Source organism: Oncorhynchus gorbuscha, linkage group LG21 (genome assembly GCF_021184085.1).
Source record: "Oncorhynchus gorbuscha isolate QuinsamMale2020 ecotype Even-year linkage group LG21, OgorEven_v1.0, whole genome shotgun sequence".
Taxonomy (NCBI): Eukaryota; Metazoa; Chordata; class Actinopteri; order Salmoniformes; family Salmonidae; genus Oncorhynchus; species Oncorhynchus gorbuscha.
In genome coordinates this window covers 52,967,991-52,995,132 of record NC_060193.1, presented here as the reverse complement: position 1 = coordinate 52,995,132, position 27,142 = coordinate 52,967,991, and the positions used below count along the sequence as shown (strand labels likewise).

Below are 27,142 nucleotides of genomic sequence, written 5' to 3'. Positions count from 1 at the left end.
CAGGAAGACGAAGTGATGGGGTAATAAACCATTCCTTCTCCCTTATGGTGATCTGACCTGACCTCAACACCCTTGATGCCTAATCCAAAGATCTCCACCTGTATCACCTATAGCAATCCTGTGAATTCCTCCCATCTACCCAGCACATTCCAAAGCTAGTCTGCCTCCTACAGATAACCATTAACTTCTGATGTAAAAACCAGTATCTTTCACCCCTCAGAGACTATAGTTTTACTTCTGATGTATCATGTCTCTAGGATAGCAATGTTCAAAGTTTAACCAAGAATCCAACAGTTCCTTCTATTAAGGCAAGTTGTTCAGGTCCTGGGGCAGCAAAGCATCCCCAAAGCATCCCACTACCACCACCATGCTTGACCGTTGGTGTGAGGTTCTTACTGTGGATGCAGTGTTTGGTTTTCGCCAGGCATAATGGGACCCATGTCGTCCAAGAGGTTTACTCAAGTTTTCCAAAAAAGCACCTGGATGATCATCAAGACGCGTGGAAGAATGTTCTATGGACAGATGATTCAAAAGTATAACTTTTTGGATGACATGAGTCCCATTATTCCTGGCGAAAACCAAACACTGTGTAGCTCTTTATGAATTTTTGAAGCAATCCAAACATGACAATTTAATTCACACAGTAACATTAAATTTGTCGATTTCACGTTTCATCTGTCTTCACACCTCACAGGGGTCTGTGAGAACGTCCCTCCCTGTAGAAGGCCACCGACAAGGTGTGTTTGACCCCTGTGATACCCCACAAACAGTAACGATTTTAGCATGTAAATCTTGGTGGGGCAAACTCACAAAAAATGTTTTAGATGCATGCCAGCAAAGCCACTACACAATACATTAATTGGACACTAATGTTGACAAACGGTGCCCACAAAATTTTAGGGCCTACATGAAAATGTCCCAACACCAAAGTCCCAAAAGCAATCCCAACATCTTACCATTGCTACACCTGGCTATCAGCTGAGCCGTGTCTGGCAGCGAAACAATTCATTCAGCCTCATTTGCAACCTTTAAAAAAACATAGCTGATATGGCTGACATGCTTAAACAAATGTGGTTTCTACTTACAATTGAGATGTACAAACTATGGTATAAGGGGACGACAAGCAGATAAGAGGTCCGTAATTTCGACTAAGACATTAATGAGCGAGCTAGGACGAACATAGCCAATATAACTATTTGTTCAGCACTTTTGAAATGTACAGCGACAGAATTCAGAACATGGGCCGTTCATACAGTATTGTCCCTGTACACCAAGTCAGAATCCGTAGGGTAAATAAAGGAGGCATATAAGCAGACAATGAAAGCTCTTACAATATTCAATGATTACATTTCTCTAGAACAGGCTATAGGCTACATGTGCACCACCAAGTCAGAACAGTAAGCTAAATTATGAAGGGAAAAGGGACCAAATTATTAGTGTGAGGCACATGGGCTACTAACAGCTTACTACCCAACATGCACTTAGCATTACTTTCTTAGCTACAGTATACATATCTCCCTGGCATATTACATAATTTATGTAGCAGCATACAATACATTTTTGGACTCACCTTGTTTTGCTGGACTCACTTGAACAGGAAGGTGGCGCGGCGGGCCTTCGTGGGCAAATTTTGTTATCAAACTTTGTCCTCAAAGTCTGGCTTCTCTGGATTTATGGTGCTTTCAAGACAACTGGGAACTCAGAAAAAAACATGGTTGAATCATGATGTTAGTGTTCTTCAGGTCAGAGCTCTAGAAAGAGGCCAGAGTAATCCGATTTGAGAATTTCGAGTTGGATGATCAATTCAAAACTTATTTTGAAGTAAGTTGGAGTTCATTTTTTCCCCGAGTTCCCAGTTGTCTTGAACTTACTGAAGTCTGAGATTACCCATTTCGGAGTTTCCGGTTGTTTTGAACGCAGCAGAAGTCATGCTAGATTGACAGCATGGCTAATGTTGATTGTTTATCATTTTAAGATTGGAAAAAATACCTTTAAACCCAGACTTGGACCACACGTCCACTCCACTGAATAGTAGGCTAGTGATTGCTTTGTAATGCTCGCAGTGAGCCACTGATTCCTTCCAAACCACTCATTGTTGAATTTGAGATTTGCAACTTGTTGTGTAATGTTTATGTCCACTGGCCGATGAGCACCAATACATTTTATCTATAATTTCTCTACACAATTTATCTTCATATGACCAAGGATTGAAAATAATTTGCCAGTATATTGTTGACTTGATTCATGATGATGACCGCTAGTTTGCAGGTAAGATTTTTAAAGTGTGATGTTAACATGATCAGTCCAATCAAAACTACGGTACATATAACGTCATTTGGCATAATTTTATCTGTGGCCAATGGCCTTGAGCCTTCTTGGATGGGCACTTCTTATGTGACTCTATGACAGCACACGGGTGGCTTGAATTTTCGAGCTCTCCCCGGCAGATATTGGCGGTAACATAGTGTCCCCATGAGTGACAAAACACCCAGCCAATCACGGCACAACTGGAGAACATTACAAACCCCTACGCTCCGTATTTTTCCGCTGGCTGCCCCACCACCACAGAAAGCACCGAGCTTGGCTGAAACACCTGCATGTCGGAGGTGCCATACTTTCTTCTTTAAAAAAAAAAGTTGTTTGCCAACTGAAATGTGACACGGAATAATGCCAAAATAACATGCAAAACAGGCAACACAACATAAACAGGTAGTGATCTGCCTGCCCTGAATGACGGGTTGCCTCTGCCTACAAATGGTCAGCTCTTCAAATAATGTCATACATCGTGATTTAGCCAGCATCACCTTCTCTCATTCTATCATAACTACACCATCAATGCTTCGAGAGTGATGGTAACAAACTATTTGATTCACATCAGCTTAACATTATTATCAATCACATGTATTTATAACGCCCTTCTTACATCCGCTGATGTCACTAAGTGCTGTACAGAAACCCAGCCTAAAACCCCAAACAGCAAGCAATGCAGGTGTAGAAGCACAGTGGCGAGGAAAAACTCTCTAGAAAGGCCAGAACCTAGGAAGAAACCAGGCTATGAGGGGTGGCCAGTCTTCTTCTGGCTGTGCCGGGTGGAGATTATAACAGAACATGGCCAAGATGTTCACTGTTCATAGATGACCAGCATGGTCAAATAATAATAAGGAGTAGTCAGGAGTAAATGTCAGTTGGCTTTTCATAGCCGATCATTCAGAGTATCTCTACCGCTCCTGCTGAGAGTTGAAAACAGCAGGTCTGGGACGGGTAGCACGTCTGGTGAACAGGTCAGTGTTCCATAGACGCAGGCATAACAGTTGAAACTGGAGCAGCATGACCAGGTGACACCGTGATTTGATTGTGAAATAGAAAAAAAGCACAACATTGTCAGAATCACTGACCAATAAATCCTATTGATCAGAGTGTAATAGGAGTAATATATATTAAATACTTATAAGATATCCCTTATTAAGTATTACTTTCCATAAAGCACAAGTCAACTGCTGAAACGTTAGGACTTCTTGACTTGTATGACAGCATGTTTTATGTCTATATTTTCCTAATAGCAAGACTAGTCTAATTTTACTGGCGTGTACATATATGTAAATGTCAGGGATTTTGCATAGACACTCCTCTGCCTACAAGTAAGCCAGTCCGGCTCTACCACTAAGCTATCTATAAATGAACAGGGCTCTACTGGATATCCTCCTGCACTCGCAACGGCAATTTTGGAACGTCCCATCTTCAGGTCACTTCGGCTCACTTGACGAATTGAAGAGGTCGGGCTGCGCTTGAGAACAAGTGATTTAATAGATTATTAGATTAAATATAAAAGAAATATCGAAACAAGCAAGCTATCAAATCAACGAATAACCGTCCGTAACCTATCATTGTTGTTTAGAAGAGAAAATTAAATCTCCTGACTCCAACGTATTCCACGGTAAGTAGGCTAAAGTGCGTAGGCTTTAAGTGCGTACTAGGCTTTTTTTTGACCACTAAAGTGAATTCCCACTGTCAAAGTTCCGCAATAGGAGTTACGTTGCTAATATCTGTGCATACATAGGCTACTCTTCAGAAATGTGTTTTTGTAGGCGTCACGGATTAGCCTGAAACTCCTTGTCATGTATTCACAATCTAACGGTAATTCTGTACAGTGTATTAGCATCAACTCGCTTGCCAAGTTTAACCAGTTAAGGATTTCTCATTTTCAGCCATCAATTTCCTTTGTTTCCTGTAGCCTATTGTCACTGGATCGATTGCTTTCATTTTACGCTGGCGACACAAACACAATCTTGCTTTTGCCATTCGTTTTCCCCAGTTAACGTTCAGTAATAACCTGTCAAACACACTCCTGTAATGGCTGAAATAAGCTCAAAGCAATACAATGTTTTTGCATCTCAGGCGATTTTTGGGGGTTGCACAAACCCACATTTGTTTTTGCATCTCAGGCGATTTTGGGGGTTGCACAAACCCACATTTGTTTTGGTTTTTGCATCTCGGGCGATTTTGGGGGTTGCACAAACCCACATTTGTTTTGGTTTTTGCATCTCAGGCGATTTTGGGGGTTGCACAAACCCACATTTGTTTTGGTTTTTGCATCTCAGGCGATTTTGGGGGTTGCACAAACCCGCATTTGTTTTGGTTTTTGCATCTCAGGCGATTTTGGGGGTTGCACAAACCCGCATTTGTTTTGGTTTTTGCATCTCGGGCGATTTTGGGGGTTGCACAAACCCGCATTTGTTTTGGTTTTTGCATCTCGGGCGATTTTGGGGGTTGCACAAACCCACATTTGTTTTGGTTTTTGCATCTCGGGCGATTTTGGGGGTTGCACAAACCCACATTTGTTTTGGTTTTTGCATCTCGGGCGATTTTGGGGGTTGCACAAACCCACATTTGTTTTTGCATCTCAGGCGATTTTGGGGGTTGCACAAACCCACATTTGTTTTGGTTTTTGCATCTCGGGCGATTTTGGGGGTTGCACAAACCCACATATGTTTTTGCATCTCAGGCGATTTTGGGGGTTGCACAAACCCACATTTGTTTTTGTTTTTGCATCTCAGGCGATTTTGGGGGTAGCCCAAACCCGCATTCGAACCCTGGCCCACCGAACCTTTTGACAAGGTGGCTAAGGTATTGGTTAAGGTTGCTATGTTACTTGCTGTCCCCACGCCTCTCTATACCAGTGGTTCCCAACCTTTTTCGGTTTCCAAACCACCAAACTGAATTTTGCTCTGCCCGGATTAAGTACCCCTCATGTGCATTTTACCAGTATGTCTATGGTCTCGAGTCTTCTCAACTATCCTCTGTGGAAAAGCCAAGTACCCCCAGGGGTCCTACTACCCCTGGTGGGGAACCAATGCTCTATACCAAGTCCCTCCCCACTGGGCAGAAACTGGTTGAAACAACATTGTTTCCACTTAATTTCAACAAAAATAAATTAATGTTATGATGTTGAGTCAATGTGGAAACTGGATTGGATTGCATTGCATTTGCAAAAAGTAATCAATGTAAAGGAATTCCATGTTTTTTTTTCACACAATAAAAAAATTAAAATTAAAATCCAATGTCATGGTGACATGTTCTGTTGATTTCACGTTAGTTGACAACTCAACCAAATGTTAATCAAAAATAGACATCGAACTGTATGTACCCAGTTGGTCACATCTACATGCCTCTGCGAGGGCGCCATTCCCACATCTGTCACCAACTTCACCTCGGACACAGCGACTGTCAAACGACCGCTTTAACCGTTAGGCCAAGAGATCAGAACCTCTTGATGAGACCTATGTAGGCTATAGATGGGTGTAATCTAGAGCCAGGCGGGGAAAAAATGATTATAAGGGGAATTATAATGGTAGGCCTGATCACCGACAACGATGAGACAGCCTATAGGAAGGAGGTCAGTGACCTGACCGTGTGGTGCAATGACGACAACCTCTCCCTCAACGTGATCAAGACAAAGGAGATGATTGTGGACTACAGGAAAAGGAGGACCGAGCACACCCCATTCTCATCGACCGGGCTATAGTGGAGCAGGTTGAGAGTGTTATGTTCCCTGGCATCCACATCACCAACAAACTAACATGGTCCAAGCACACAGATGACAAAACCTATTCCCCCTTAGGAGACTGAAAAGATTTGGCATGGGTCCTTAGATCCTCAGAAGGTTTTACAGCTGCCCCTTCGAGAGCATCCTGACGGGTTGCATCACTGCCTGGTATGGCAACTGCTCGGCCTCCGACCGCAAGGCACTACAGAGGGAAGTGTGTACGGCCCAGTTCATCACCGGGGCCAAGCTTTCTGCCATCCAGGACCTCTATACCAGGCGGTGTCAGAGGAAGACCCTAAAAATTTCCAGACTCCAGCCACCCTAGTCATAGACTATTCTCTCTGCTACCGTACGGCAAGCACCAAGTCTAGGTCCAAGAGGCTTCCAAACATATTCTACCCCTAAGCCATAAGACTCCTGAACAGCTAATGCAAAGTCTACCCAGACTATTGCTCCCAATCCCCCCCCCCCCCCCCCCGTATCGGTACCCCCTGTATATAGCTCCGCTATTGTTATTTACTGTGTTGTCTAATTATTTGTCATGCTTATCTCTTCATTTGGGGGGGGGGGGGTATTTTCTTAACTGTTGGTTTGGGGCTTGTAAGTCAGCTTTTCACTGTAAGGTCTACCTACACCTGTTCTATTTGGAGCATGTGACAAATAAAATTTGATTTGAAGCCCCAATGCAATTCTGAAGTATATTGGGCCTACATCCACAGTGTGATTTCAACTGATTTTGCTGTATATTCTAAAATGAATTAATTATTGTATTTTGTTGACATTTGAACGACATTCCAACCATGTTCACCATTATCCAGTCCAATTGTGGCAAATGTTGTTACTCCAGTTGTGATGTTTCACCACTGACGTGTCATCTTTTCAACCAAAAGATGACAAATACGCTTTTGACAATTAGCCTCTAAACGTATCAATGTGGATAATGTAGATAGTTTGACCATATTGTCAATGTTAAGCGACCTAGCTAACTTTTTTTTATTTGCATCGTTAGCTACCTTATCAATTTATTCAGTCTATATGTAGCCAATGTGAAATGGCTAGCTGGTTAGCACTAGTGGCGTTTCAATCGGTGACGTCACTTGCTCTGAGACCTTGAAGTAGTGGTTCCCCTTGCTCTGCAAGGGCCGCGCCTTTTGTGGAGCGATAGGTAACGATGCTTCGAGGGTGACTGTGGACGTGTGCAGAGCGTCCCAGGTTCGCGCCCAAGTCGGGGTGAGGGGATGGGCGTAAAGTCTATACTGTTACATATACTTATTTTTGTAACTATATTTGTTGCTATAGAATCCTGACCTGTTCACTGGACGTGCTACCTGTCCCAGACCTATTATTGGACCATGCTGGTCATCTATGAACATTTGAACATCTTGGCCATGTTCTGTTATAATCTCCACCCGGCACAGCCAGAAGAGGACTGGCCACCCCTCATAGCCTGGTTTCTTCCTAGGTTTTGGCCTTTCTAGGGAGTTTTTCCTAGCCAACGTGCTTCTACACCTGCATTGCTTGCTGTTTGGGGTTTTCGGCTGGGTTTCTGTACAGCACTTTGAGATATCAGCTGATGTATGAAGGGCTATATAAATATATTTGATTTTGATTTGATTTTAAATAAATGAAGCCAAAGAACTAGGCTAACTCTGTTAATATCTTCCCTAACTGTCCTGTTGCACTCTTTCACTCTCTTTTTGTCTCTATGCTGCTCTCTGTCACTCTCTCTCAAGCCTGCAGTCATGACTGAGAACATTCGTATCAACAATCCCAATGTGAAGTACACAGATACACACATCGAGGCTCAGTACTGCTACCATACTACTGCTGTACGCAGGGACGGAGACACACTCACAGTAAGTTTCACACACACACACACACACACACACACACACACACACACACACACACACACACACACACACACACACACACCAGCATCACCTATCTACTTTCTAACTGTGTAAATCTCTCCACTCCACCCCTCCAGGTGACCCCGTCCGTTAGTGAGCTTGAGTTCCGTACTGAGCGACGTGTCCCCAGGCTGGGGGTGATGCTAGTTGGCTGGGGAGGAAACAATGGGACCACCGTCACCGCTGCTGTCCTGGCCAACAGACTGGGACTCACCTGGAGAACCAAAACTGGAGAACATGTAAGGTGGTGTGTGTGTGTCGTTGATCCTACTTTGTGACCGTTTTATAGCATATTTTCCAAAGACATGTCTCTCCTCTGATGCAGAGCCTCATTATACCCCTGATACAGCGATGGGTTCACACACACACACACACACACACACACACACACACACACACACACACACACACACACACACACACACTGATATGATGGGTTTAGTGGAGTTTTAAGGGTTTAACATTGACTGACACACGAACGTTTACAACACAGGCAGTCCTTTACCTTTATATGGGCATCATTACTTCCCCAAATATGTCCTTTTTTTTCCTGTTTGAAAAAATTCCTCAAATCATTCTTCATTTAATGCAGATATTCAAAGTTTGGGTTGTGGGGGGAATTGCAGTGGGCTAGCCAAAACAAATTTAAAAGTCTACATTATTGTATAGGATAATATAAAACGTTTTTGAGAAAGATCCTTTAAAAAATAATTGAGTACATTTATTTATTGTTTTTCTTAATTTTGATAAGAGAGATAAAAATGTAGTGAATCGAAGGTTATTTGTTGATGTACAAATCCAAATGTAATTTATTTTAATGTTGTAAGGTTGTGTCATTGGATTTCGGATGGGGTCGGCTGAAATTCTGGCAGGGAAAAAAGGAGTCCCTGTAGAAAACGTTTGAATACCACTGATTTAGTGTGTTGTTATTATTCAAGACTTGTTATTTATTTTTCTTCTGTGTCTATTTTATTACCCTCTCCCCCTTTTCGAACCCCCCTCCCCCTTCCCAGAAAGCCAACTACTACGGTTCCCTCTTCCAGTCCTCAACTGTGTGTTTAGGTGCAGGGTCAGATGGAAAGGAAGTTAACATTCCATTCCGTGACCTCTTACCCATGATGCACCCTAATGATATCGTCTTTGATGGTAAAGGAGTGTGTATGTGTGTATGTAATAAGAGAAGGAATGCTGACCCTAGGTCAGTTCTTCAGGGGCCACTATGGAGAAGGAAAAGTTAAAAGTCTCCATGTGAACTGTCTGTCAGGCTCGTTATTTAACCTCCTGTTTAACCTCCTCCATTATTCAGCACTGCCCTGGAGGCAGAGGTCGAGTACACACCTCTAGTCTAACTGGTCCTCTGTTCTTTTGGGCCTGTCTGATGGGTTTTCTTTTAAGAGACATTAGGCTTGTAAAACTTTAGCTAACTAATTAAATAAAGAGAGAGTGTGTGTGTGTCAGGCTGGGACATCTCATCCATGGATCTGGGCAGTGCGATGGAGAGAGCCGAGGTCCTTGATTGGTCCCTCCAGGAGAAGCTCCGTCCACACATGAGCCACCTCCGACCCCGGGCTTCCATCTATATCCCAGAATTCATAGCTGCCAACCAGGCGGGCCGAGCAGACAACGTTCTGAAAGGGACCATGGCTGAACAGGTACGCCCAATCCCAAGTAGTGTGTGCCTCGTACACCCTGTCCCCTAACCCTTTAGCTCTTACCCCATATACCCTAGACCCTATGTGTCTCTGTGTGTCTGAATAGTGATTCTTCTCTCTCTCCCTGCAGGTGGAGCAGATCAGAGCAGACATTCAGGACTTCCGGCATTCAAGCGGCGTGGACAAGGTCATCGTTTTGTGGACGGCCAACACGGAACGTTTCTGTGACCTCACAGCCGGGGTCAACGACACGGCCGAGAATCTCCTGGCTGCCATACAGGTAGAGATCTGATAGATCTATCTATACTATTATGTCTGTCTCGCTCTTGCCTTCTCTCTCTCTTACTCTCTCTACTCTCTCTGTCTCTATCAGTCAGGTGGGGAGGTGTCTCCCTCTACTTTGTTTGCTGTAGCCAGTATCCTGGAGGGCTGTGCCTACATTAACGGTTCTCCCCAGAACACGTTTGTCCCTGGGGCGATAGAGCTGGCTGTGGAAAGAAACGTGTTCATAGCAGGAGACGACTTCAAGTCTGGTCAGACAAAGATCAAGTCAGTCCTGGTCGACTTCCTCATCAGTGCTGGGATCAAGGTGAGAGGTCGACCCAGTCCATTTGATGTTTCATTCACTTCAATAGGACTTCTGTTCTGTGAACAGTTCCAGTTCCACTTGTATAATGACAAAGTACATCATTATACAATTACTAAGTTATTCTAAAATTACTATACAACATGTTAAAACACTGTTATTACAACAGTTGTACCCAGGTAAAAGGGCAATTTCATGTGTGTAACACTAGGTTAATACCAGACTGTAAAATAACGTGTTGCCGTCTGTTGCCATGACAGCCCACCTCCATTGTCAGCTACAATCACCTTGGCAACAACGATGGTATGAACCTCTCAGCACCGCAGCAGTTCCGCTCCAAGGAGATCTCCAAGAGCAATGTGGTGGATGACATGGTCAACTCCAACCCTATACTGTACCACAATGGGGAGAAACCTGACCACTGTGTAAGTCTGTGTGTGTGTAACACAGAGAAACCTGATCTAAATTAAGAGTTGAATGTGTGTTTTTTCATACCTGGTAGATATCAATAGCACCGCATTTTGTTTTACTAAGTGGCAGAAAGTATCCATAGTTTTTCTTGAGAAATACTTGACTCAGTTGTCTTGCTGTGTGTGTGTGTGTGTGTGTGTGTGTGTGTGTGTGTGTGTGTGTGTGTGTGTGTGTGTGTGTGTGTGTGTGTGTGTGTGTGTGTGTGTGTGTGTGTGTGTGTGTGTGTGTGTGTGTGTGTGTGTGTGTGTGTGTGTGTAGGTGGTGATTAAGTATGTGCCGTATGTGGGGGACAGTAAGAGGGCGATGGATGAATACACCTCTGAGATCATGATGGGAGGAACCAACACTATCGCAATGCACAACACCTGTGAGGTGAGTCTCTCTCTCACATACACACACACACACCTCAACCTGATTTATTTATTTTTTCTAACAAAAGGTGTCTCTCTCCAGGACTCTCTGCTAGCCAGTCCTATCATCCTGGACCTGGTCCTCCTCACAGAGTTGTGTCAGCGTGTAGGTGTTCGGCCCAAAGGATCAGAGACCTTCCAGTCCTTCCACAGTGTCCTGGCTATCCTCTCCTTCATGTGTAAAGCTCCCCTTGTCCCCCCTGGGGCCCCGCTGGTCAATGCCTACTTCAGACAGAGAGCCTGCATTGAGAACATCATGAGGTCAGAACACCTACCACCCTGTCGCTGGGCAATAATGTTGTGCCGGTCTCTGTGGTTATATTCCTTCAGTTTTGCAACTGACTAGGTATCCCTTTTGCCTTTCAGAGCGTGCCTTGGTCTCCCTCCTCAGAACCACATGCACCTGGAGCACAAGCTGCAGAGGGGCTTCCTGCCTCGCCACGACAACCGTATCTACGACAATGTGGCTACCAAGAGGGTCCTAAGCAACGGTTACCACGCCTCCCAACAGAATGGTGTCTGCGCACACGTGGTGAAAGAGGCAACGATTGGATAATGGCTGCAGATTAGGTCTCTGTCATCAGGGGGAAGATTCTAGAAGTGTCCACAGCCATAGAGAAACAATTAGATCCATAGTTTAGTTTATTAGGATCCCCATTAGCTGTTGGACATGCAGCAGCTACTCTTCCACGGGTTACACACTATTACACATTCAGATACTTATTTACAGTGCAGTTAAATTACATCCATAGTTTAGTTTATTAGGATCCCGATTAGCTGTTGCACATGCAGCAGCTACTCTTCCACGGGTTACACACTATTACATATTTAGATACTTATTTACAGTGCAGTTAAATTAGATCCATAGAAAGTTAGCCAAACTCTTTATACAGCATACTGTATGATGATCATGTTTTATTTGACCTATTTGTGTAAGATGCATACAGTAGGAAACATAATCTCTAGTTGGCTTTAACCATTGTCACTTTTGGACAACCAGTTTAATATTCTGTGGTTTTAGACTCTTATTGCTCATATACATACAAACTTAACCAAAATCTGTTCATGTATTTGTTCCAATGATACAGTGAGGAGAACAAGTATTTGATACACTGCCGATTTTGCAGGTTTTCTTACAAAGCATGTAGAGGTCTGTAATTTGTATCATAGGTACACTTCAACTGTGAGAGACGGCATCTAAAACACAAATGATTTTTAAGTAAATAATTAGCATTTTATTGCATGACATAAGTATTTGATACATCAGAAAAGCAGAACTTAATAGTTGGTACAGAAACCTTTGTTAGCAATTACAGAGATCATACGTTTCCTGTAGTTCTTGACCAGGTTTGCACACACTGCAGCAGGGATTTTGGCCCACTCCTCCATACAGACCTTCTCCAGATCCTTCAGGTTTCTGGGCTGTCACTGGGCAATACAGACTTTCAGCTCCCTCCAAAGATTTTCTATTGGGTTCAGGTCTGGAGACTGGCTAGGCTACTCCAGGACCTTGAGATGCTTCTTACGGAGCCACTCCTTAGTTGCCCTGGCTCTGTGTTTTGGGTCGTTGTCATGCTGGAAGACCCAGCCACGACCCATCTTCAATGCTCTTACTGAGGGAAGGAGGTCGTTGGCCAAGATCTCGCGATACATGGCCCCATCCATCCTCCCCTCAATACGGTGCAGACGTCCAGTCCTCTTTTGCAGAAAAACATCCCCAAAGAATGATATTTCCACCTCCATGCTTCACGGTTGGTATGGTGTTCTTGGGGTTGTACTCATCCTTCTTCTTCCTCCAAACACAGCGAGTGGAGTTTAGACCTAAAAGCTATTTTTGTCTCATCAGACCACATGACCTTCTCCCATTCCGCCTCTGGATCATCCAGATGGTCATTGGCAAACTTCAGACGGGCCTGGACATGCGCTGGCTTGAGCAGGGGGACCTTGCGTGTGCTGCAGGATTTTAATCCATGACGACGTAGTGTGTTACTAATGGTTCTCTTTGAGACTGTGGTCCCAGCTCTCTTCAGGTCATTGACCAGGTCCTGCCGTGTAGTTTTGGGCTGATCCCTCACCTTCCTCATGATCATTGATGCCCTACGAGGTGAGATCTTGCATGGAGCCCCAGACCGATGGTGATTGACCGTCATCTTGAACTTCTTCCATTTTCTAATAATTGCGCCAACAGTTGTTGCCTTCTCACCAAGCTGCTTGCCTATTGTCCTGTAGCCCATCCCAGCCTTGTGCAGGTCTACAATTTAACCCTGATGTCCTTACACAGCTCTCTGGTCTTGGCCATTGTGGAGAGGTTGGAGTCTGTTTGATTGAGTGTGTGGACAGGTGTCTTTCGTACAAGTAACGAGTTCAAACAGGTGCAGTTAATACAGGTAATGAGTGGAGAACAGGAGGGCTTCTTAAAGAAAAACTAACAGGTCTGTAAGAGCCGGAATTCTTACTGGTTGGTAGGTGATCAAATACTTATGTCATGCAATAAAATGCAAATGAATTACTTAAAAATCATACAATGTGTTTTTATGGATTTTTGTTTTAGATTCCGTCTCTCACAGTTAAAGTGTACCTATGATAAAAAATTACAGACCTCTACATGTTTTGTAGGAAAGTAGGAAACACTGACGATTTTGCAGGTTATCAAATACTTGTTCTCCCCACTGTATGTTACATGCAATGTTACCCTACCGTCCCTACCCTGATTGGAGTAAACTAACAGACTAACAATACTGCTACTTGCAGCTATTTTCGCGCACATCTACGATGTCTGTATGTAAACAATTACACATATATTCCTAATTTCCCCTTTCTTCAAGTGATGGATTGTCACCCACAGCGGCCAATCCACCATTCATTCTGATCTTAAATCCAACCCTCCAATGTCCACAGATTAACCCATCTTTCCCAGTATAATGCCATTTTTATACTTCCTTTTGCAATACATTCCTCCATTTTACTATGCTGTCTTTTTGAGTGTCCTTGTAACATTTATACTGATATTGGCCAAAAAATAAAGAGTATAAAAAAAAAAAAATAAAGAGTATAATCATATTTCATGTTTTTTCAGATGTCTTAACAATACAGTTTGCATGTCCCTGATTTTATAACATAACAACCATACCTGGACCTGACTCCAAAAGTGAGCCACCAATAGACAGTACCGCTGGGGCGGCCTAGTGGTTAGAGCGTTGGACTAGTAACCGGAAGGTTGCGAGTTCAAACCCCCGAGCTGACAAGGTACAAATCTGTTGTTCTGCCCCTGAACAGGCAGTTAGCCCACTGTTCCCAGGCCATCATTGAAAATAAGAATTTGTTCTTAACTGACTTGCCTGGTTAAATAAAGGTAAAATAAAAATTCCTCATGGCAGTCTGCACAAGGCTGACTGCTCAATGTCCCATATATTGAGCATTACTTTTGTAGAAAGTATTTTTATGTAATAGTTTAAATTGAAACAAACGGATTGATGTCACTTGTTGTTTTATGTCAGTTCATAGACCCCATGCCAAGGTATTGGGACATCAAAAACTAGAATTTTTACACAAGTATTGCTGTCAAACCTTTTGACTTCATTAATTCAAAATTTTTAAGCTATTTATTATTATTTTTTATGGGGGGAGACTAATTCTAAAATTTCTTGTTTGAGTAATTTTCTCTTCCAATTTTGTGGCAGAGCCACAAAGCGTTGTAATTTTTTTATCGAGCATACACCTCCATATGCTTGTGTGACAATTTTACCATTCCTGTTTACAATGACCTTCATAAACATTATCCCATTGTACATTTCTTCCCACCCCAAAATGTTTCTCTATCAGTACATTGGAGTTTAACCATATTATTTGCTATCATATTAGTTCTCCCTTTTCTGGAGGAGGGAAGTGAGAGACTTTAAAAAGGAGGATACTTTAAAACAGGGACCCATTGCCAAGCCAATGAAAATGTTTAATATGCAAAGAGTCCACTCAGAAACATAGGATGGGCCTCGCTTAGTAGCTTGATAGAAAACCAATTTGGATTTAGATACAATGGAGACTTTAAGAGAGAGATTTAATGCCGTAATATTTAATAGTTTGAACCCTACCAACCAACTGGCCCTCCAAATACACCTCCGCTGTCTTCAACCAGGATCTCAGCGATCACTGCCTCATTGCCTGTATCCGCCACGGAGCCGCAGTCAAACGACCACCCCTCATCACTGTCAAACGCTCCCTAAAACACTTCTGTGAGCAGGCCTTTCTAATCGACCTGGCCCGGGTATCCTGGAAGGACATTGACCTCATCCCGTCAGTTGAGGATGCCTGGTCATTCTTTAAAAGTAACTTCCTCACCATTTTAGATAAGCATGCTCCGTTCAAAAAATGCAGAACCAAGAACAGATACAGCCCTTGGTTCACTCCAGACCTGACTGCCCTCGACCAGCACAAAAACATCCTGTGGTGGAATGCAATAGCATCGAATAGTCCCCGTGATATGCAACTGTTCAGGGAAGTCAGGAACCAATACACACAGTCAGTCAGGAAAGCTAAGGCCAGCTTCTTCAGGCAGAAGTTTGCATCCCGTAGCTCCAACTCCAAAAAGTTCTGGGACACTGTGAAGTCCATGGAGAACAAGAGCACCTCCTCCCAGCTACCCACTTCACTGAGGCTAGGTAACACTGTCTCCACCGATAAATCCATGATTATCGAAAATTTCAATAAGCATTTCTCAACGGCTGGCCATGCCTTCCGCCTGGCTACTCCAACCTCGGCCAACAGCTCCGCCCCCCCCCGCAGCTCCTCGCCCAAGCCTCTCCAGGTTCTCCTTTACCCAAATCCAGATAGCAGATGTTCTAAAAGAGCTGCAAAACCTGGACCCGTACAAATCAGCTGGGCTTGACAATCTGGACCCTCTATTTCTAAAACTATCCGTCGCCATTGTCGCAACCCCTATTACCAGCCTGTTCAACCTCTCTTTCATATCGTCTGAGATCCCCAAGGATTGGAAAGCTGCCGCAGTCATCCCCCTCTTCAAAGGGGGAGACACCCTGGACCCAAACTGTTATAGACCTATATCCATCCTGCCCTGCCTATCTAAGGTCTTCGAAAGCCAAGTCAACAAACAGGTCACTGACCATCTCGAATCCCACCGTACCTTCTCCGCTGTGCAATCTGGTTTCCGAGCCGGTCACGGGTGCACCTCAGCCACGCTCAAGGTACTAAACGATATCATAACCGCCATTGATAAAAGACAAGAATGCAGCCGTCTTCATCGACCTTGCCAAGGCTTTCGACTCTGTCAATCACCATATTCTTATCGGCAGACTCAGTAGCCTCGGTTTTTCGGATGACTGCCTTGCCTGGTTCACCAATTACTTTGCAGACAGAGTTCAGTGTGTCAAATCGGAGGGCATGCTGTCCGGTCCTCTGGCAGTCTCTATGGGGGTGCCACAGGGTTCAATTCTCGGGCCGACTCTTTTCTCTGTATATATCAATGATGTTGCTCTTGCTGCGGGCGATTTCCTGATCCACCTCTACGCAGACGACACAATTCTATATACTTTCGGCCCGTCATTGGACACTGTGCTATCTAACCTCCAAACGAGCTTCAATGCCATACAACACTCCTTCCGTGGCCTCCAACTGCTCTTAAACGCTAGTAAAACCAAATGCATGCTTTTCAACCGATCGCTGCCTGCACCCGCATGCCCGACTAGCATCACCACCCTGGATGGTTCCGACTTTGAATATGTGGACATCTATAAGTGCCTAGGTGTCTGGCTAGACTGCAAACTCTCCTTCCAGACTCATATTAAACATCTCCAATCGAAAATCAAATCAAGAGTCGGCTTTCTATTCCGCAACAAAGCCTCCTTCACTCACGCCGCCAAGCTTACCCTAGTAAAACCGACTATCCTACCGATCCTCGACTTCGGCGATGTCATCTACAAAATGGCTTCCAACACTCTACTCAGCAAACTGGATGCAGTCTATCACAGTGCCATCCGTTTTGTCACTAAAGCACCTTATACCACCTACCACTGCGACTTGAATGCTCTAGTCGGCTGGCCCTCGCTACATATTCGTCGCCAGACCCACTGGCTCCAGGTCATCTACAAGTCCATGCTAGGTAAAGCTCCGCCTTATCTCAGTTCACTGGTCCCGATGGCAACACCCATCCATAGCACGCGCTCCAGCAGGTGTATCTCACTGATCATCCCTAAAGCCAACACCTCATTTGGCCGCCTTTCGTTCCAGTACTCTGCTGCCTGTGACTGGAACGAACTGCAAAAATCGCTGAAGTTGGAGACTTTTATCTCCCTCACCAACTTCAAACATCAGCTATCTGAGCAGCTAACCGATCGCTGCAGCTGTACATAGTCTATTGGTAAATAAGCCCACCCATTTTCACCTACCTCATTCCCATACTGTTTTTATACTGTTTTTATTTATTTACTTTTCTGCTCTTTGCACACCAATATCTCTACCTGTACATGACCATCTGATCATTTATCACTCCAGTGTTAATCTGCAAAATTGTAATTATTCGCCTACCTCCTCATGCCTTTTGCACACATTGTATATAGACTGCCCCTTTTTTTTCTACTGTGTTATTGACTTGTTAATTGTTTACTCCATGTGTAACTCTGTGTTGTCTGTTCACACTGCTATGCTTTATCTTGGCCAGGTCGCAGTTGCAAATGAGAACTTGTTCTCAACTAGCCTACCTGGTTAAATAAAGGTGAAATAAATAAATAAATAAAAAATACAAACTCATGTTGGTTATATAAATATGCTCGTTTAACCTTATCTGGTCTGTCATTCCAAATAATATAAAATATTTTTTGCCCCCATGATTTGAAAAAGGATTCTTCTGGAGCCATGGAATAAATATGTAAACTGCAATATCACAAGATAATTAATCAGGGTCATTTTCCCTTAATAGATAGGTGTTTGCCTTTCCACTGTTTTCAAGATTCTATCTATTTTGCTTTCGATCGAAGTTAATAGTTGCAAGATCGCTCAACTTTTCCAGGATATGTTACATCAAGCACATGAACTTCACCAACCACCCATGTAAATCGACCGACCACATGGCAATTTAAAGTTTGTATCTTTTAGAAACCCGATCCGTAATATAGTTGGGTTTTAGTCCAGAGAAAATTGAGAAATTATGCAGGTCCTTAATGAGGCCATTCAAGGTTGAAGATTGAGGACTTCAGAATTTGAGTCATCAGCATACATTGATACTTTCGTCTCTAGTCCCTAAACTTTAAGCCCTTTAATGTTAAAAATTCAATGGCCATAATAAAATAGGTATGATGACAGAAGGCAGCCTTGTTTTACGCCTCTTGACAATTCAAAGTTCTCAGAGAAGTAACGGTTATTTGTTATTTCAGTAGTTGATAAAAAGTTTATATCCCCATCTAAAAGATATCAATTACCAACCATAGTTTATTATGTTTAATTAGGCCTTCACCAAAAACTGTCGCAGATAGTTTAACATGATTTTTGGGGAGAAGGATATCACAAAATGTATCCTCAAGGGAGGTCGGAGAAACTTGACAAAATAACATTTGTTTAAAATGTTTTACATCATCATTCAAAATCTCTGTTAGTGAGATAAAAATTTCTCCAGGTTTGTAAAACAATTGTAGGTTATTTTTGGTCGCAGTTCTATATTGAATGTTCTGGAAAAGTTGGTGCATTTTTTGCCATTCTCCATCCAATTTGCTGTTTTTTTAGATAAATGAAACCTGATCTTTCCTGAATAAGTTCCTCAAACTCCTTGTGTATTGCGTCTGCATTATTCCGTGCTTCAGTATTACATTAATTTACACCTGTGGATCCCAAACTTTGTATAGTCCCGTACCCCTTCAAGCATTCAACCTCCAGCTTTGTACCCCCTCTAGCACCAGGGTCAACCCACTCTCAAATGGTTTTTTGTTGTTGCCATCATTGTAAGCCTGCCACACACACACACAAACTATACGATACATTTATTAAACATAAGAATGAGTGTGAGTTTTTGTCACAACCTGCTCGTGGGAAGTGACAAAGAACTCTTATAGGACTATGGCACAAATAATGTAATAATAATAATTAATAATTTTGCTCTTTATTTAACAATCTTACATATAAAACATTATTTATTAATTGAAAATTGTGAATAACTCACAGGTTAATGAGAAGGGTGTGCATGAAAGGATGCACATAACTCTGCAATGTTGGGTTGTATTGGAGATAATCTCAGTCTTAAATCATTTTCCACAAACAGTCTGTGCCTGTATTTAGTTTTCATGCTAGTGAGGGCCGAGAATCTGCTCTCACATAGGTATGTGGTTGCAAAGGGCATCAGTGTCTTAACAGCGCGATTTGACAAGGCAGGATACTCTGAGCGCAGCCCAATCCAGAAATATGGCAGTGGCTTCTGATTAAATTCCATTATCACAGAACCACTTGTTGCCATTTCGATGAGGCTCTCTTGTTCAGATATCGGTAAGTGGACTGGAGGCAGGGCATGAAAGGGATAACGAATCCAGTTGTCGTGCCGTCCGTTTTCAACTCACTCAGGTGCTTCAAAAAAATCATACAGTGATGTAAAGACCTATGTGTTGTCCTTGCAGACAGAGAAGAGCTCCGACTTCTTAATCATAGCCTCAATTTAGTCCCGTACATTGAATATAGTTGCAGAGAGTCCCTGTAATCCTAGATTCAGATCATTCAGGCGAGAAAAAACATCACCTAAATAGGCCAGTCGTGTGAGAAACTAGTCATCATGCAAGCGGTCAGACAAGTGAAAATTAGGCTCAGTAAAGAAAACTTGAAGCTCGTCTCTCAATTTTAAAAAATGTGTCAATACTTTATCCCTTGATAACCAGAGCACTTCTGTATGTTGTAAAAGCGTTACATGGCCGCTGCCCATATCATTGCATAATGCAGAAAATACAAGAGAGTTCAGGGGCCTCGCTTGCTTTAACAACGTTAACCATTTTTACTGTAGTGTCCAAAATGTCTTCCAAGCTGACAGGCGTTCCCTTGGCAGCAAGATCAATTAATCAATCAAATGTATTTATGAAGCCCTTCTTACATCAGCCGATGTCACAAAGTGCTGTACAGAAACCCAGCCTAAAACCCCAAACAGCAAGCAATGCAGGTGGCTAGGAAAAACTCCCTTGTAGGGCCAGAACCTAGGATGAAACCTAGAGAGGAACCAGGCTGTGAGGGGTGACCAGTCCTCTTCTGGCTGTGCCAGGTGGAGATTATAACAGAACATGGCCAAGATGTTCAAATGTTCATAGATGACCAGCAGGGTCAAATAATAACAATCACAGTGGTTGTAGAGGGTGCAACAGGTCAGCACCTCAGGAGTAAATGTCAGTTGGCTTTTCATAGCCGATCATTCACAGTATCTCTACCGCTCCTGCTGTCTCTAGAGAGTTGAAAACAGCAGGTCTGGAACAGGTAGCACGTCTGGTGAACAGGTAAGGGTTCCATAGCCGCAGGCAGAACAGTTGAAACTGGAGCAGCAGCACGACCAGGTGGACTGGGGACAGCAAGGAGTCATCAGGCCAGGTAGTCCTGAGGCATGGTCCTAGGGCTCAGGTTGTCCAAGAGAAGAAAGAGAGATGGAGAGAGAGAAGGACACCAGTTAAGACAGGAGAAATACTCCAGATATAACAGACTGACCCTAGCCCCCGACATATAAACTAATGCAGCATAAATACTGGAGTCTGAGACAGGAGGGGTCGGGAGACACTGTGGCCCTGTCCGACGATGCACCCAGACAGAGCCAAACAGGCAGGATATAACGCCACCCACTTTGCCAAAGCATAGCCCCCACACCACTAGAGGGATATCTCCAACCACCAACCTACCATCCTGAGACAAGGCCGAGTATAGCCCACTAAGTTCTCCCCCACAGCACAACCCAATGGGGGGCGCCAACCCGGACAGAAAGATCACATCAGTGAACCCACTCAACCCACTCAAGTGACGCACCCCTCCTAGGGGTGGCATGGAAGAGCACCAGAAAGCCAGTGACTCAGGCCCTGTAATATGGTTTGAAGCAGATAATCCCAGTGGAGCGAGGGGAACCAGCCAGGCAGACAGCAAGTGCGCTTCGTTACTCCAGTGCCTTTCCGTTCACCTTCCCCAAACTGGGGTACATGCAATGCCATCAGGGGTATGCCAACTTGAAACCTCGGTTGTTTGAAAATGTGAATCACATTATTATTTGGCGTACCCCCGACGGCATTGCACGTACCCCAGTTTGGGAATACCTGCTCTAGGGGAATTGAGAAATCTGATTGAGCACCTTATTACTGATGAATGTGTTTCTTATGATCGTGTTTTGCTTTCTGCTTGCATTTTATGTCATTCGGGGCTCATCTGTAGGAGACCTTGGTCTCAGTATGATAAAATAAAGGTACAAAAAAAGGTTAGAGTTCGGTTTTAAAATCAAATTTTAAGAAGATAAATTGTAGAAATGGGCAGGGTTTATGACTTTGTGGCCATAGACCCGAGTGACCAAATTACAGCTCTTGATGTGTTTGTCACTGAACGACTTATGCCACATTCACGTGCAGGTGGGAATTAGGAAAGTCATTTCAAATAAGATTAAACCGGTCACATAGATGAAAGACCGCATCCTTGCAAAGAATGTGGCAAATGCTACAGAACGAAGGTATGCTTGACCTGACATTCAAGTGTGCACTCAAGGAAACCAAATGACGGTAAAGTCTGTGGCAAATGTTTCAAAACAAAGGAAGACTTGGCGAAACATACAGAGATACATACAAGAGATCAATTATATTGCTGCAAAGACTGTGGCAAATGCTTCAACATGATACTAAACCTAACCACGCACATGACATCTCACAGATTGGAGAAACCTTATCGCTGCATAGACTGTGGAAAACGCTTCACTCGGTCACAGGGCCGTAGAATGAATACGACCATACACACGGGGAAGAAATTATATTGGTGTCCAATATGCAATTAATGCTTTGCCAACCGGAGTCATTTAAAATACCAGACTGTTCACACAGGGGAGAAACGTTGCTTCTCTTTCAAAGTAAAATTGAGAAGACATGATACTTTCACAACAAATAGAAAACTCTCATTGTGTCATCATTTCTTTTAAATGTGTTCACACATCACAACATGAATATGTTATGAATACATGAGTTAAGGAGTCAAGGCCTGAACTCAGCGGGCCACAAGTTTGTATATATTTGAAAATGAAATCATCTCTTTTTACTATACTGTAGATGGAGCAAGAAGGTGACAACTTGATAGTGCCCCAGTGTGGAGGGAAAGCATCAGTTAGAACCAGATGTGTGGAGTGACAAACATCAGAACCAAATTTCTAAGAACATTTTACCTTCCAATTGCAGTGACCTACCCGCCAGGACACTGCTGGCTTCAGTTAGCCCACACCACTGTGTCTCAGAATATTTAGTGATTTCTTAAGTCTGCAGACCCTGCAACACGGTCGTCTATATGTACAGAAACCCACCCAAACTGCTATTTGTTTTAAATACAGTATCTGTTTTTGACACAATTCAGCAATGTACATCTCTTGTTTTTTAAAGTTGTTTTTTTAATGGATGCAATTTGAATGCCTCCTTTTCCGTTATTGTACATTGTACAATTGGACATGTTTGATCATATCTTTACTCTTTGGTGTCATTATGGGGTTTTGTGTGTAGATTGCTGAAAACTTTTACATTTACATTTTTACATTTAAGTCATTTAGCAGACGCTCTTATCCAGAGCGATTTACAAATTGGTGCATTCACCTTATGACATCCAGTAGAACAGTCACTTTACAATAGTGCATCTAAATCTTAAAGGGGGGGGTGAGAAGGATTACTTATCCTATCCTAGGTATTCCTTAAAGAGGTGGGGTTTCAGGTGTCTCCGGAAGGTGGTGATTGACTCCGCTGTCCTGGCGTCGTGAGGGAGTTTGTTCCACCATTGGGGGGCCAGAGCAGCGAACAGTTTTGACTGGGCTGAGCGGGAACTGTACTTCCTCAGTGGTAGGGAGGCGAGAAGGCCAGAGGTGGATGAACGCAGTGCCCTTGTTTGGGTGTAGGGCCTGATCAGAGCCTGGAGGTACTGAGGTGCCGTTCCCCTCACAGCTCCGTAGGCAAGCACCATGGTCTTGTAGCGGATGCGAGCTTCAACTGGAAGCCAGTGGAGAGAGCGGAGGAGCGGGGTGACGTGAGAGAACTTGGGAAGGTTGAACACCAGACGGGCTGCGGCGTTCTGGATGAGTTGTAGGGGTTTAATGGCACAGGCAGGGAGCCCAGCCAACAGCGAGTTGCAGTAATCCAGACGGGAGATGACAAGTGCCTGGATTAGGACCTGCGCCGCTTCCTGTGTGAGGCAGGGTCGTACTCTGCGGATGTTGTAGAGCATGAACCTACAGGAACGGGCCACCGCCTTGATGTTAGTTGAGAACGACAGGGTGTCGTCCAGGATCACGCCAAGGTTCTTAGCGCTCTGGGAGGAGGACACAATGGAGTTGTCAACCGTGATGGCGAGATCATGGAACGGGCAGTCCTTCCCCGGGAGGAAGAGCAGCTCCGTCTTGCCGAGGTTCAGCTTGAGGTGGTGATCCGTCATCCACACTGATATGTCTGCCAGACATGCAGAGATGTGATTCACCACCTGGTCATCAGAAGGGGGAAAGGAGAAGATTAATTGTGTGTCGTCTGCATAGCAATGATAGGAGAGACCATGTCTCTCATTTTGTATTTATTTAATACATTTTTGAATTAGGTAACGTAACAAAATGTGGAAAAAGTGAAGGGGTCTGAATACTTTCTGAAGGCACTGTACATAAAGATGTCTCAACAGCAAAGCTTTCTTTTCAGCACCATGGAGTGAATGCTTACCACTGCTAGAACTGGCTATCAGCGAGTCTTGTCTGACAGTGAAACAGTTCATTCAGCCTCATTAAATATAGCTGATATGGCTGACTTGCTTAAACAAAATGTGGTTTCTACTGACAATTGAGATGTACAAACTATGGCATAAGGGAACGAAGAGCAGATAAGAGGCTACCTGTAATTTCGAAGACATTAATGAGCGAGCTAGGACAGCCAACATAACTATTTGTTCTGCGCTTTTGAAATGTACAGCGACAGAATTCAGAACATGGGCAATTCTTACAGTATTCTCCCTGTACACCAAGTCAGAATGTAGCATAAATAAAAGGGGCATATAAGCAGACAATGAAAGCTCTTACAATATTCAATGATTGCATTTCTCTATAACATGCTATAGGCTACATGTGCACCACAAAGTCAGAACAGTAGGCTAAGTTATGAGGGGGAAAGGGACCAAATTATTAGGGTGAGGCACATGGGCTACTAACAACTTACTTAGTATTTCTTTCTTAGCTACAGTATACATAAAAAACAAGGTTGAATCATGAAGTCAGTGATCTATAGGTCAGAACTCTAGAAAGAGGCCTGAGTTCCCGACTTGGAATCCTGAGGTCAAACCGTATTTTCCCAGGTGGAGCTAGTTTTTTTTCAGAGTTCCCAGTTGTCTTGATCTCACTGAAGTCTGAGATTTCCCAGTTCCGAGTTTCCAGTTGTTTTGATGCAGCAGAAGTCATCCTGAATTGACAGCATGGCCAATGTATTCAACCTTTTCTGGCCCATTGTTATGCAGGTGAGTGAGGACCCAAAAGCGATATAACAGAAACAGAGTCTTTTAATGTCCAAACAGGGAAAACATAAATCCTCAATCTTTACAGGAGATGTCCAAACAGGGAAAACATTAATCCTCTAGCTTAACAGGAGAGTCCCCCTTCTAGTAGTTGAGGAGAATTGCAGGGCTAGCGGCAACAGACTGCAGGTCCCTTCGGGTAGGCGCGGGCCGTAGAGGATAGAGACACCTGCTCACACGCAGTATCTGATGAAGAGGCAGATTACAACAGGACGGAACAAGGGCAAAGCAAACAAGAATCCGACAAGGACAGAAGCAGAAACAGAGAGAGAAATAGAGACTTAGTCAGCGGGCAAAAGAGGGGACAGGTGTGAGAGAGTAAACGAGGTCGTTAGGAGAATGAGGAACAGCTGGGGGCAGGAACGGAACGATAGAGAGAGAGAGAGAGAGAGAGAGAGAGAGAGAGAGAGAGAGAGAGAGAGAGAGAGAGAGAGAGAGAGAGAGAGATAGAGAGAGAGAGAAAGTAACCTAATACGACCAGCAGGGGGAAACGAAGAGAAGAGAAAGCACAGGGACAAGACATGACAATACATGACAGTACCCCCCCACTCACCGAGCGCCTCCTGGCGCACTCGAGGAGGAAACCTGGCGGCAACGGAGGAAATCATCGATCAGCGAACGGTCCAGCACGTCCCGAGATGGAACCCAACTCCTTTCCTCAGGACCGTACCCCTCCCAATCCACTAGGTACTGATGACCACGGCCCCGAGGACGCATGTGCATAATCTTCCGGACCCTGTAGATAGGTGCGCCCTCGACAAGGACGGGGGGAGGGGGAGACGAACGGGGGCGCGAAGAAAAGGCTTGACACAGGAGACATGGAAGACCGGGTGGACGCAACGAAGATGTCGCGGAAGAAGAAGTCGCACAGCGACAGGATTAACGACCTGAGAAATACGGAACGGACCAATGAACCGCGGGGGAAGCTGTCATAAGGGGAAGGTTACGAGTGGAGAGCCATACTCTCTGACCGCAACAATACCTAGGACTCTTAGTCCTACGCTTATTAGCGGCTCTCACAGTCTGCGCCCTATAACGGCAAAGTGCAGACCTGACCCTCTTCCAGGTGCGCTCACAACGTTGGACAAAAGCCTGAGCGGAGGGGACGCTGGACTCGGCGAGCTGGGACGAGAACAGAGGAGGCTGGTACCCGAGGCTACTCTGAAAAGGAGATAGCCCGGTCGCAGACGAAGGAAGCGAGTTGTGAGCGTATTCTGCCCAGGGGAGCTGTTCTGCCCAAGACGCAGGGTTTCGAAAGGAAAGACTGCGTAAGATGCGACCAATAGTCTGATTGGCCTGTTCTGCTTGACCGTTAGACTGGGGATGAAAACCGGAAGAGAGACTGACGGAGGCCCCAATCAAACGACAAAACTCCCTCCAAAATTGAGACGTGAATTGCGGACCCCTGTCCGAAACGGCGTCTGACGGAAGGCCATGAATTCTGAACACATTCTCAATGATGATTTGTGCAGTCTCTTTAGCAGAAGGAAGCTTAGCGAGGGGAATAAAATGAGCCGCCTTAGAGAACCTATCGACAACCGTTAGAATAACAGTCTTCCCCGCTGACGAAGGCAGACCAGTAATAAAGTCTAAGGCGATGTGAGACCACGGTCGAGAGGGAATGGAAAGCGGTCTGAGACGACCGGCAGGAGGAGAGTTACCGGACTTAGTCTGCGCGCAGTCCGAACAAGCAGCCACGAAACGACGCGTGTCACGCTCCTGAGTGGGCCACCAAAAACGCTGGCGAATAGAAGCAAGCGTACCCCGAACGCCGGGGTGGCCGGCTAACTTGGCAGAGTGAGCCCACTGAAGAACGGCCAGACAAGTAGAAACGGGAACGAAAAGAAGGTTCCTAAGACAAGCGCGCGGAGTGTGAGTGAGTGCTTGCTTTACCTGCCTCTCAATTCCCCAGACAGTCAACCCGACAACACGCCCCTCAGGGAGAATCCCCTCGGGGTCGGTGGAGGCTACTGAAGAACTGAAGAGACGGGATAAAGCATCAGGCTTGGTGTTCTTAGAGCCCGGACGATAAGAAATAACGAACTCGAAACGAGCGAAAAACAATGCCCAACGAGCCTGACGCGCATTGAGTCGTTTGGCAGAACGGATGTACTCAAGGTTCTTATGGTCAGTCCAAACGACAAAAGGAACGGTCGCCCCCTCCAACCACTGTCGCCATTCGCCTAGGGCTAAGCGAATGGCGAGCAGTTCGCGGTTTCCCACATCATAGTTACGTTCCGACGGCGACAGGCGATGAGAAAAATACGCGGAACGATAGAGAGAGAGAGATAGAGAGAGATAGAGTGAGAGAAAGTAACCTAATACGACCAGCAGGGGGA

General features: G+C 44.4%; 1 protein-coding gene across 2 annotated transcripts; it reads left to right on the top strand.

The window, feature by feature from the left end:
• The first annotated feature begins 3,660 nt into the window (after nucleotides 1–3,660).
• On the top strand, nucleotides 3,661–12,289 carry LOC124007890 (inositol-3-phosphate synthase 1-B-like). 2 transcript variants are annotated; one of them, XM_046318738.1, is made up of 11 exons: nucleotides 3,661–3,934; nucleotides 7,777–7,899; nucleotides 8,034–8,195; nucleotides 8,970–9,102; nucleotides 9,415–9,608; nucleotides 9,739–9,888; nucleotides 9,982–10,197; nucleotides 10,455–10,619; nucleotides 10,945–11,037; nucleotides 11,119–11,336; nucleotides 11,442–12,289. In XM_046318738.1, the coding sequence occupies exons 2-11, from the start codon at nucleotides 7,786–7,788 to the stop codon at nucleotides 11,629–11,631; spliced, it is 1,635 nt and encodes a 544-aa protein (XP_046174694.1). In that variant the 5' UTR covers nucleotides 3,661–3,934; nucleotides 7,777–7,785; the 3' UTR covers nucleotides 11,632–12,289. The 2 variants fall into 2 exon arrangements, with proteins under 2 accessions (XP_046174694.1, XP_046174693.1); XM_046318737.1 differs by having other exon boundaries at nucleotides 10,924–11,037.
• The last annotated feature ends 14,853 nt before the right edge of the window (nucleotides 12,290–27,142 follow it).